This window comes from Mus caroli, chromosome 18 (assembly GCF_900094665.2).
Source record: "Mus caroli chromosome 18, CAROLI_EIJ_v1.1, whole genome shotgun sequence".
NCBI classification, from domain to species: Eukaryota; Metazoa; Chordata; class Mammalia; order Rodentia; family Muridae; genus Mus; species Mus caroli.
Window position 1 is genome coordinate 29006917 of NC_034587.1, and position 12615 is coordinate 29019531.

A 12615-nucleotide genomic window follows, 5' to 3' on the forward strand; every position below is an offset into this window, starting at 1 on the left:
TTTTTAAGAAAAACTGCTGAGCCATAGAGGTCAAGTCTGGTTGATGAGGGATCAGTGTAGAACCTTTTTGTTAGTGAATATTTGGATAATTTTATATTTATTTTTAATATTTCTCAATATGTATGTCTATGTGTAGGTATGTGCACATGAGTGTGTAGGTACCTGCAGAGGCCAGTGGTGTCGAGTGCCCCTGGAGGTGGAGTTTCAGCTGCTGTGACCCACATGATACGATGCTAAGACTAGAACCTGAGTCCTGGAAGACCATCATATGATCTTAACCACTGAGCCATGACTTCAGTCCTGAATTTGCCTTTTATCTGTGAAGTAACTATGATTATTGTCGGTGGGTGGTTGAGGAGATCCCTCTGCTAGAAGTCATGAAGTTCCAGTTTATTAACATGTGGGCTCTGTCTTGAGTATATCCAGGATGGTTGAAATGAAGAGGCCTAGAATACAACTCTTACGAATTTTTAGTCGAGATACAGTGACTAGGACTTCTGTTCCTACTGCCTGAGGGAGTGTTCTCTGGCTGAGACAAGAACCATAACCAAGGTGACTCTTACAGAAGAAATCATTCATTGGTGGCTTGCTGACAGGGTCAGAGGCTTAGGTCAATGCCCTCATAGCAGGAATCATAGCAGCACACCTGCAGAACTGGTGCTGGTAGAGCAGACAGACAGACAGACAGACAGACAGACAGAGACTGTCTCTACTAAGATATTGCCTAAGAGATACAGAAACAACTGCCCAGTATAAACTGTTTTATATATGTTTTTAAAGATTTATTTATTTATTATATGTAAGTACAGTGTAGCTGTCTTCAGACACTCCAGAAGAGGGCACCAGGTCTTGTTACGGATGGTTGTGAGCCGCCATGTGGTTGCTGGGATTTGAACTCCGGACCTTCGGAAGAGCAGTCAGGTGCTCTTACCCACTGAGCCATCTCACCAGCCCCCAGTTTGTTTTTTTTTTTTTCAAGATTTATTTTATTTATGTGAGTACACTGTAGCTGTCTTCAGACACACTAGAAGAGGGCATCCAATCCCGTTATAGATGGTTTTGAGCCACCATGTGGTTGCTGAGAATTGAACTCAGGACCTCTGGAAGAGCAGTCAGTGCTCTTAACCACTGAGCCATCTCTCCAGCCCTATTGTTTTATTTTTATATTAGCTATGATTTTTATTACATTCAAGTGGTATGGTGACATTTGACTTGGGTGTCCAATGAAAAGGAGGTTCAGGGCCTTGTTTTAGGTGACGTTTGTAAAGCACCTTCTCCGGAGTGTTTGAGCACGGTGCCCTTGGTCTTGCCAAATGAGTGCTGAGTGTTCCATCACACAGGCTTTTGAGTATTCTTCTGTGTTAGGCATTGCTCTTGGCATGTAATTTCCTGGTAAATTATATAGGAAAAAACTTAGTTATTGGGGTTTTTCCTACTTGCATCTATAATTATAATAAATTCCTAATACCCAGTTTCTTTGTAATCTGGATATAACAAGTATAAACAGACCAATTTCTATGAAAGAAGTAGAAGAAAAAATTCAGTGCACTCTCTCTCCGACAAGCGCCAGGCCTGTGTGGTTCCATAGAATTCTCCCAAACTCTTAAGATAAACCAATATAATGAACATGGTTCAGAGTTAACACGATGTGAAACGGGAGACAGGAGGTAGGGAGGCTTCCTCCTCCTGGTAAGTACATTCAGTACTGTATCTCCATCCTTTAACCAGTTCCTTTCCTCTAATTTCACTTGATTGATAAAATTTGTCTTTCTTCAAAAGACAACCTTATGTGTGTTTGTGTGTGCATTCACGCCAGAGACAGAGTGCAGGGCTTAAGCATGCCTCATACTCTCCTAGTGATTGATTCTCCAGCTCTAAAAGGTCTCTTCTCATGGAGGAGCAGCGCTGTGACTTTTCACGTGCTTGGACTTCATTTCCTCGGACTTCATTTTCACGGCTACTGCAACTGTGGTCCAGTTGTTGAACTCTTCTATATTCTGGCTGATTTTCCGTATTTGTGTACTGTTTCTCTATTCTTTCTCTGAGTACTTCATAGGTATGTCTCCTGTCTTCTAAAGCTGAATGGGCTCTAGAGAAGTCTGAAGCTAAGCCTGGTTTGTCTTCTAACCTCTCAAAAACCTTAATTACACACGTGACTTATTATACATGTTACTTTATGGAGTTCAGCAACTTTTTTTTTCCAGTATTGAGCTTTGAACCTAGGGCCTCGGGCACACAAGGGGAGCGCTCTGCCACTGAGCAGTAGCACCATCCCTGATATATGATTTGTTGTGACTTGCATATAAGTCATTTTTAAATAGATACTTTTTCAATCTGTAGCATAAAATGTTACTTATAAAAAGTGTTCTTAATTAGGCATGGTGGTATACACCTTAGATCCCAGCACTCAAAATACAGAGAGAGGAAGATCTCTGTAAGTTTGAGACCAGCCTGAGCTACAGATCAAGATCTAGGACAACCAGCTCTGCAGAGAAACCCTTTCTTGGGGAGAAGATACAAAAGTTTTCTTGAATTCTTTCTATATTATTTCTACTCCGTTTTATTTAGGAAGTGGTGCCCAATTATCTCTATTGTCACTTTTTAAGTAGCTTTTTCTCTTTAAGGTACACTCATGATCCTCCTTAGTTTGCTTTGGTTCTTTAAGATAGTTTTACTGTATAGATTTCGGCTAGCCTAAAACTCATAGAGGTCTGCCTGCCTCTGCCTCTCAGTGTTGGGATTAAAGGTATTGACCACCACACTGGGCCTCCTTCATTTTGTAACTGTTTTGTTTGAGATACTTTCTTGCTGTGTTGTCTCAGCTCAAGTGTTTCTTAGCCTCAGCCCTTTCAGCCCAAAGCAGCATGGACCACAAGCATGCACAATTGTTCCTTCCTGTGTTTACTACAGCATTGGTTCCCATATTAACCTCTTCATCGTGCCATCTTTCCTGAAATAACTGGGCAGGTATCTCCTGCTTCTGTCTTGACCTCTGAGCATTGGTTTTTGTCTCCTTCCTGTGGGCATGTATTTGTCTTGTTTTCGTTTCATAGATACAGTTACTTCCATGAGTTTCAGTAGCTTGTGATTTCCTAGGCACACACACACACACACACACTTCTGATCCTCCCTCGCCCTCCCTCTTTCCTCATTCTGTAGGCTCCAGACTGACCTGGAGTGTACTAAGCTGCTATGCTATCCTGGAACTCTCAGCAGTCCCTGTGCTTAAGCCTTTTAGCTGCAAGGATTTTAGATGTGAGCCACTATGTCTGGCTTTGAGTTTTCATTTTTGATTTAATTTCGTTCTAAATGAATCATCTGTAATTTGTTCTTTTTATAGCCAAGGCAATACACTGAGTTGAAGACCCAGTGTCCTATGTTAGTTTTCTTGGCCACTACTTCTGTCCTGCAATTGAAGATGGGCCGCTCGAATTAAAAGTCTCTTCCATGGGTCGCAGCATATTACACATGGGGCTCACTGACCCATATTTCAATTCCTTGTTTAGCCCTATATCCTTGGCTTCTAGCCCTCGGACCTAGTCCACCTCTGATTTCCCCAGCACAAAGAAGTCAGGAGGCTGAGACAGGACAATGGCAATTCCAGAGCTAGCTGAGGTTGTGTAACACGGTTGAAAGCCAGCTGAACTGCATAGTTAGACTCTGTCTCAAAACGAAAGAAAGTTTGATTTCCTCTGTAACTTGGGAGGAGTAAAAAAGTTGACCACTTTATTATTTAATAATAAAGTATCAGAGAACTTATTAGCAAGTTATAGAGCAGTTTCTACCTGGGTGGCCTCATTTGACAACTGAATGTGTTTAGCAGAGGTTTTCGCCAAAGACTTGATGGATGTTCCATTTACTCGCTGTGTCTTAAAACCCCCAACAGACCGCCTTCCCCCCCCCCCCCCCCCCCCCCCCCCATTTGTCTCAGAAGATGACTCTCTTCTGTCCTGTTTTCCTCTGCTGTTCTTTTGGGAACTATTAATCTTTGAATACTTCTTTTTGGTATGTACTACCACAAGCTCACTCTCACTGTCTCTGCTTCTCTGCTTTTGAAAATAGCAGTTTTTCCAGACATACTGTGTTCTAGTGAAAAGTAACATTCGAATCTAAGGACTAGGTGCTCATTGTTCTAGGGTGGCATTCCTTTGAGTCCTTTTCTGTGAACCAGGATTTTCAAGTGAAATATGTGTTTTTCCTTTCTTAGATTTAAAAGATGTGTGTCTATAGGTGGAGGTGCCCACATACAGAGAGAGTAAGACAACCTTGACTTGTCAGTCAGTCTTCAGGTACTATCCATCTTTCATTTGAGATGGGGTCTCTCGTTAGCCTACAACTCCGTCACATAGGCCAGGCTGGCTGGCCTTTTATGTCTCCCTGGATCCACCTATCTGCCTCCAACCATCACTTGGGTCGTTGGGACGTGAACCCGTGCTCTTGTGTATGCAAGGTGAACACTTTACCCACTGAGCCATTTCCTGGCTTGCTGTCTTAGATGTCATGTATGTGTATCTTTTCCTTAGACTACAAATGCTGCTTCCTTAAAATACTAGCTTAAGTACTTGTTCTTCATTATCATATGATAATCCATGATATACTAAATCAAAGCTGTGAGTCTTCTTGTAACTTAGTCCTTTATAGATTATTGCTGCCAATAGATCACTGACTTAGCTTAGTGAAAAGCTCTCTCTGTTCTCAGACTTCATCCCACTAACAAGTCACTTAAAAGTGATTCTTTTCAGCCGGGCGTGGTGGTGCACGCCTTTAATCCCAGCACTTGGGAGGCAGAGGCAGGTGGATTTCTGAGTTCAAGGCCAGCCTGGTCTACAGAGTGAGTTCCAGGACAGCCAGGGCTACACAGAGAAACCCTGTCTCGAAAAACCAAACAAACAAACAAAAAAAAGTGATTCTTTTCTCTATGAGGTGCAGTACCAGCATCTTTTTTAAATTACTGTATTTTATTTTATGTTCATACATATGTGCTCACTCACGTACGTGTCATGGCACACATGGAACTCAGGACAACTTGAAGGAGTCCTCTCATTCTATTATGAGAATCCTGGGTATCTCACTCAGATCCCCGGAACAATATCACTATTCTTATCTAATGCACTTTTTCAGTTTCCTTGTGTTTCTTCCCCTTTGTCAAGCAAGGCAACCTACTTCTTTGGTATAGTCTTACAGTTTATTATAATTTAACATAAAGCTAGTTTTGCTTGTCTGAAATTGTTCAAAGCCAAAGCTTCATAAACACGGCCTTGTAAATCTCCCTGTTTCCTCCACACTGCCATCTGCTCTTGGCAGGCTACGTCTCCTGTCTCCGAACTCAATAGCCGAGTGGTTCCAAAAGGGGAGAGCATGAAAAGATACGGAAGAAGCATTTACGCTCCTCAGTTCTCGGTTACCAGCTTGCTTGCTTGCTTGCTTGCTTTTTTTTTTACCATTTTTTTTTTATTTTTATTTTTAGTATGAGTTCTATTTTGTTTTATTTTTCTCCTGGAGGGCAATTTTTCAGTGCTTAAGAAATGGGGTGGTACCAGCAGGTCTAAATTGGAACGTGACTATTCACACTTGGAGCTTCATAAATTTGGTTCCCAACCACATGGTTGTGAATAGCACAGTTCATACAGCATTGTCTGTTCAAGCAGCTTGGGAAGCTCATGGCAGCGCATATGCTCACTCTGGAAATGCTGCTGGCACCATGGCACCAGACACCAGGGTTTTCTCTGTCATCTTGGAAGCCCTTTATTTTCCTCCTTAAAGATTGGTTTATTTTTTCTGGCCTCTGCTGGGCACTGCACACATGTGGTGCACAGATATACGTGCAGCGCCAATACACATAAAATCCTAAAACATACACATACACACACACACACACAAAGTATATATATAAACAAAACAACAAAGCACCTACTGTATTTTCCTAGACATGGTGGGTATTCCCGGCACCCAGGAGGCAAAGGTGAATTTGAAGCCAGTCTGGAGTCAGGTCGCCATAGTTCCAGGACAGCCAGGGTTAAGTAGAAAGACTCTGTCTCAAAAGACCCTGTATGTATGTAGGTGTATTTGGGGAGCGGGAAGGATGGTGTAGCAGTTAAGAGCTCTGCTCTTCCAAATGACACAGGTTCACTTATTTTTACTTTACGAGTATTTTTAACATAGAATTCCTCACACATTTGCATGTTCTCTGTCTTGTTCCACTTTTACTACATGTGCTGCAGAAGCAAGCATGTATAATTTTGTTACCTGAATGTGTGTGTATGTTCCACATGGTGCAGGCTAGAAGAGGGTGTTCGATGTCCTGGAACTACAGTTGAGAGATAGTTGTGACATGCTGTGTGGGTCCAAACCAGGGTCCTCTGCAAGAGTAGTCCTTCCTCTTAACCACTGAGCCAGCTTTCTAGCCCACTCTTTTGGGGGCTTTGTTTTGTTTTTTGAAAGTGAGGACTGATACAAAATTGGCCTATAAATGTGGCCAAGGATGACCTTGAACTTCTAATCCTCTAGTCTTCTTTTCAAGTGCTAGACCTGCAGACATGCACCACCACACCTGGTTTATGCAGTTCTAGTTAGTGAATCCAGAGCTCCAAGCTTGCCAGGCATACATGCCAACTAAGCTGAATCCTCAGCCACACTGTCTTTCTAAGGAAACCTTGCACAGCTTCGAAAATACTCTTCCAGTGTTCGTGCATGCTGATACATTCGAATTTGAATACGTTTTTATTTTATCCCTTTTACCCCTCAAGAATCTTTACTTCTTTCTCCTGCTTTCATATAATACATTGAAAGCTTCCCATTTCAACACCTAATATTCTGTCACAGTTAGTAGCACTATAACAGTCCCTCATAAATGGGTTCAGGATGTGTCTAGTCCCATAGATAATACATAGAACATTATCTATGACAGTATGATAACACATTGTATACTGTGCCATTTTCATTTGTGCAAATACATCTGTAACATAAATTGCAAAAATTAATCATAGAACTAGGTAGTTGGAATTGTCTACAGCTAACATCTGATTAGCTGCCTGAGTTTATACCAGTTTATACCTCGTACTTTGAAAATCTGAGAAGGAAGGAGTAATACCTATTGCTTGAGCTCAGCTCTCCCCTTCTATAGCTGCCACTGGTTTGCAGTGTTTTGATCTCCTCCCTCAGCCTCCCAAGTGCTGGGTTCCTAGCCAGGAACCACCACTTCTATCTCTGAATGGCAAATATTTGTTAGATTTTGATTCTTTACAGCTGGCTTCAAACATGGTCCACCTGCCCTTGTCTCCCCAGTTACTGGGTTGTAAATATGCTAAACTGTAATCATGCATTCCTTCTTGTTTTCTTTATATATTTGTTTAACACAAATGACTGAGTTCTTAAGACAGTTTGAACTCCGTCCTCTCCACATGCTAGGATTGTACATGTGTGCTGTCACTGCCTGCCTCCCTTCTTAAGAGTGAGAATGAGTTGAAGGTGGTGGTCTGCCTCTGTAATGGCGGCACTGAGAAAGCTGCAGCAGGAGCCTAGGAACTCCATCCAAAATGATGATGATGGGAGAGGGAGAAGAGACGGGTTTTATAGTTGTTCATTGTCTGTGTGCATTTATGTGGCGTATGTGCCTCAGTGCATGAGCAGAGATAGAGGTCAGCTTTTCGGAGTAGATTCTCTCTTTCCACTCTGTGGGTCCCTCACTACAGGCTCAGGAAAGAATTCTCCCATCTTTTCTTTATGTATATTTTTAGTTGCCAAACATCTTTGATTCATTCAATATTTATCCTGGTAGCCCATGAGGTATGGATCCAAATTTTCCTTCTCAAATAGCTACATACTCTCTAAATATGCTTGCTTGTTTGTTTGTTCTTGTTTATGAAGCGGGGTCTTAGTATACTGTTTCTCAGGCTGGTCTGGAACTCCTGGGCACAGATGATCCTTGTGAATCTTGTGCCTCACTTCTTGAGGCAAAGAATTATGACCACCCCACTACTCAGTGCAATCCATATAAACCCCTCCCCTTTCTTTAAGAAGCCAACTTTAGTCTTTCGCCATCGTTAGTTTTGTAGCTTGCTGCCAGTGAGTGTGCCATACAGTGTGTGCTTGCATCCCTCTTACTAGTCATAACCACAAGCTTGTATTTCAGTGCGGTTACTCCGCTGAGTACAAAGTTATAAAACTCGGGGAAAGGTCAGGACTTCAAGCGTCTATGCACACCAGTCATAGTTATTTGTAATCTTTCCTTAGGAAACTTGTCAAAAATTCATAACATGAGAACTTCATTGTTTGTCTTTGGAATTCTCCACAACAAACTATGATTGGTATAAGTATGTTCTTTCAAATGTCACCAAGTATGAGATATTATTTCATTATTTCATCCAAAATCCTCAAACTTAGAAGGCAAAGATCTCAAACTCAAGACCAGTCTGGGTAACAAAGTAGACCCTGTCTTAAAAGGCCAAGGCCTCAGGTATAAGTAGTGACAAAGCCCTTGTTAGCATACTCAAGACTCCCTTGGGTTCCTTCTTCAGCTTTATGGGGGAAAATGGTGGGCCAGAAAAGTGGTTCTAACCCTGATACCCCGAGCTTAATCCCAAAACCCACACAGTAGAAGAAAAACAACTCCTACAAATTATCCTCTGATCTCCACATGTACTTTGTTCATGTGTGTGCCTACATACACACATAAATAAATGCAAACGAAATTCTTACAAGTGTTAACTTCATCATGACTGTGAGATAATTTATACATTGTTTGGGTATATATTGCTACCTTTTGAAGCAAGATGGCAACCAGCCACAAGAATGAAACCCAAGGGCCATTTATTTCATTATTGTCTTAACTAAAAATTGAAGTAATTTGTATGATCATAAGGACAAGGCGCCTTCTTTGACTACCTATGTTGTGTCTGTGAAGAACTTATGAGTTACATGGTACCACTTTCCCCACAGTCGGCCCACTTTATCTATCCAGCATCCACCATCTGCAGCCATTAGTATCCAGCGTCCTGCACAGTCTCGAGATGTGACAACAAGAATCACACTACCTTCTCATCCTGCGTTAGGGACTCCGAAACAGCAGCTCCATACAATGGCTCAGGTAAGAACTGTGACACCACCTGAGGGATAAACTAGAACCATGCTGACTTGGTCAAGGGCCTGCCAGTGTGAAGTGAGTCAGCACTTTTAGACTGGCTAGACTAGGAAAGATTCTTGTGTATAACTGTGTTCTGGGGTCCCCTCACAGAAAACCATCTTTAGCACTGGCACACCGGTGGCTGCGGCTACAGTAGCACCTATTCTGGCGACCAGCACGCTTCCTTCAACAAGCACAGCTGGTAAGTCGGGATCCTTCCGTCAGCGCGCCAGGCAGGAGGGAGGCAATCGCTCGGCATTTTTCACCTTCAGAGGAAAACTCTTTTCTCTTTCCCCAAGAGCTTTCCCAAGGTTTTTAAAGAGTCTGTACCGCGTACAGGGAAACTGCTGTTAAGGATTTTTTTTTACCCTCTTTTCAGGATCTGTGTCGCACACACAAGCTCCCACAAGTACAATTGTTACCATGACAATGCCCTCCCATTCATCCCATGCTACTGCTGTGACCACTTCAAATATCCCAGTTGGTAAGTGTTGGACATGTCGCACAAAAGCCTTTGAGGAATTTGCAGCCCATATGACCAGGCCTTCATGTCAAAGGTGGTAGGATTGTTTCCTTATTGTTGATTTTCAAAGCAACTCTGAATTTGACTTTGTGTACTTTTTATGTCTGTGTGTCTGTGTTCAGTATACATGCATACTACCTCAGTTTTTTGAAACTGTCAATCACTGAACCTAGAGCTTTCTATTTTGACTAGGCTAATTGGCCAGTAAGCCCTAGGAATTTGCTCGTTTCTGTCTGTTGAGATTACAGGCACATGGTGCTATGCCCACCTTTTTTCCATGGTTTCTAAACCTAGTCTCGGGTGTACATTTTCACAGCAAACCCTTTACCAAGTGAACCATCTCCCAGCCTCCAGAATTAGACTTTTATTTTATTGTTTTTTTTTTTTATCCTAATGGAGTTTATTGAAATCACTGGTTGTAGCTTAGCCCTTTCTTTTTCACAGCATCATAACCAGTCTAGCTTGCTTCTGCATCATCTGTTGTTTTTAATAATATTTTAAGTTTTGAGATTAAAGTGTATCTTTTCTCCTTCCAGCCCCTCCCATGCACACTCCCCTCCTCTTTGAAATTCATGGCCTCTTTTTAAATTGTTATATATACATATATAAATATTGTTACACAAACATATTCCTAAATACAACCTGCTCTGTTCATATGTTACCAGTGTGTCTATGAGCTCAGTGCTGGCCACTTGGTGCTGGATAACTAATGGTGGCCGGGCAGCTCTTTCCAAGGAATATCATTTACCTACTCTCAGCTTTCCCCAGTTATCAGTAGAAAACTAAAGAGCTTTTGCCTGCCACCTGTATGTAATGCTACATATGTGTACCATTAATTCACCCTTAGGGTTATCATGCCCTGCTGGTCATTGTTGTGGGTTATATATGTCATGCATGGTATACAATTCTTTGCTTTTCTCCCTCAGAGGTTTGACTAGAGACTTGGGGTACCATGAAAGCTACCTCTCATGGAGGAAACTTTCAGGTCAGACCCAGCATAAGTCCTCTATGCTCTGTGTCTAAAGTATGTGGAGTTTCTGAAATAGACTTTTCACTTGTAGGGTGCAACCAAGGACTTCAGAAATAGCCTATGCTTCAGAAGTCTTTTAGACAGCCCTCACCAACAAAGACAGACAGACTGCTCATTTCTGGTGTTGGGAATTTTGTTGGATAGTGGAGAAAGCATTGTCAGCCCAGATGGGAAATTTTCATTTCAATTCTGTGTCTGTGTGTGTCTGTGTGTGTCTCTGTGTGTGTGTGTGTGTGTGTGTGTGTGTGTGTTAGTCTTACAGATCTTAAATGTAGTTTTAGGTAGACAGATAATAATTAACTTTCACATATCTTCAACTGTTATTCTACTTGCCTTCCTCCTTCAGTATTTATCTCCTTTCCACATCCTAATAAAATTGATCCTCCATTTTCCACTTTTCCCTCAACTCATTATGGTATGTTCTAGTTCCACCCATTTACCTGAAAATTCCATGATTACATTTTTCTTCACACCAGTGAATAGTATTCAGTGTGTTGACATACCACATTTTCATGATTCGTTCAGCAGTTGAAGGACAACTAGGTTATTTACATTTCTTCAGAGTGGTAGTGAACTACATGACAGAGCATGCATGCATCTTCAAAGTAGGATGTCAAGACCTTTGGACATGTGTCAAGATGTGGTGTAGAGGAGTCATATGGTAGATTTACTTTTAGCTTTTTGAGAGTTCTCCACATGCCTTTCTAAAATAGCTGAACCAGTTTGCAGTCCCACCAACAGTCAAAGGGTTCTCTTTCCCTAAATCCTCTCCATTGTGTTGTTAATATTTGCCATTTTGCCTGGGGTAAGATGAAATCTCAAAAGTTGTTTTGATTTTGTATTTCCCAAGTTGTTAGAGACAATGAACATATTTTTGAGATTTTCCTTAGCCATTTTTAATTCTTTAGAGAATTCTGTTTAGATCCCAAGCTCATTTACTTAAATGAGTTGTCTGTCTGTTTTTCTTTTTTACTTTTTACCCTTTTCCTTTAGACTTTATATATTCTGGATAGTAATGTTCTGTCAGATGAATATTTGGCAAATATTCTCCCATCCCATTTCAATAGAAGATCCATCCTCTTCACCTGGTTGGTCATTTCTTTATATGTTCAGAAGCTTTCCCACGTGTCAATTGTTGGTCTCAGTTCCTGGACAAATGTAATTTTATTCAGAAAGTCCTTTCCTAAACCTGTATCCTATAGAGCCTGCCTTTTAGCTGAGAGTTTAAAGTTTTACCCTTAGGTCTTTGATCCATTTGGAATTGTTTTTTTGTGCAAAATGATAGAGAGATATGGGTCTAATTTCATTCTTGTAATGTGAACATCCATTTGTCCCAGCACCATCTGTGGAAGACTATCTTTTCCCAGTATATGTGTTGGCATTTTATATTGGATGGCTGTAGAACAAGTCCTCTTGTTCTCTTCTTCAACTTTCTCTATTGCTCTCCGTATCTATTTTATATTGCATGGCTGTAGAACAAGTCCTCTTGTTCTCTTCTTCAACTTTCTCTATTGCTCTCCGTATCTATTTTTGTGCTGAGCCTGTGACTCTGTAATATGTCTTGAGCTTTAGAATGGTAATCCCTCCAGTCCAGGGTGGTGGTTCTATTTTACTCAGGATTGTTTTGGCTATCTGGGGTCTTTTGTCGTTCCAAATGAATTTTAGAGTAGGGTTTTTTTGGTTGGTTGGTTGGTTGAGTTTTTTTGTTTGTTTGTTTTGTTTTGTCTTTTCCTATTCCTGTGAAGAATGAGATGAGGATTTTGATTGGGATTATATTGAATCTGTAAATGGCTTTCAGTAGAATGACGTTTTAACCATATTAATCATACCAATCCATGTACATAGGACATCTTTACATGTTGTAGTTTCTCAGTATTTAACATTTTCTTTGTCTGGGTCTTTCTACCTCCTTGTTTAGGCTTATTCCTAGATACTCGATTC

At 41.2% G+C, this 12615-nt stretch overlaps 1 protein-coding gene across 9 annotated transcripts in view; it reads left to right on the top strand.

The window, feature by feature from the left end:
- Sap130 (Sin3A associated protein 130) overlaps positions 1-12615 on the top strand; it is an 84084-nt gene that overhangs the window by 22980 nt on the left and 48489 nt on the right. For all 9 annotated transcript variants that reach the window (XM_029471853.1, XM_021150423.2, XM_021150426.2 and 6 more), the window contains 3 exons: positions 8938-9085; positions 9233-9323; positions 9501-9605. In XM_029471853.1, the coding sequence (XP_029327713.1) occupies positions 8938-9085; positions 9233-9323; positions 9501-9605 (344 nt within the window). The remainder of the gene's footprint in view (positions 1-8937; positions 9086-9232; positions 9324-9500; positions 9606-12615) is intronic.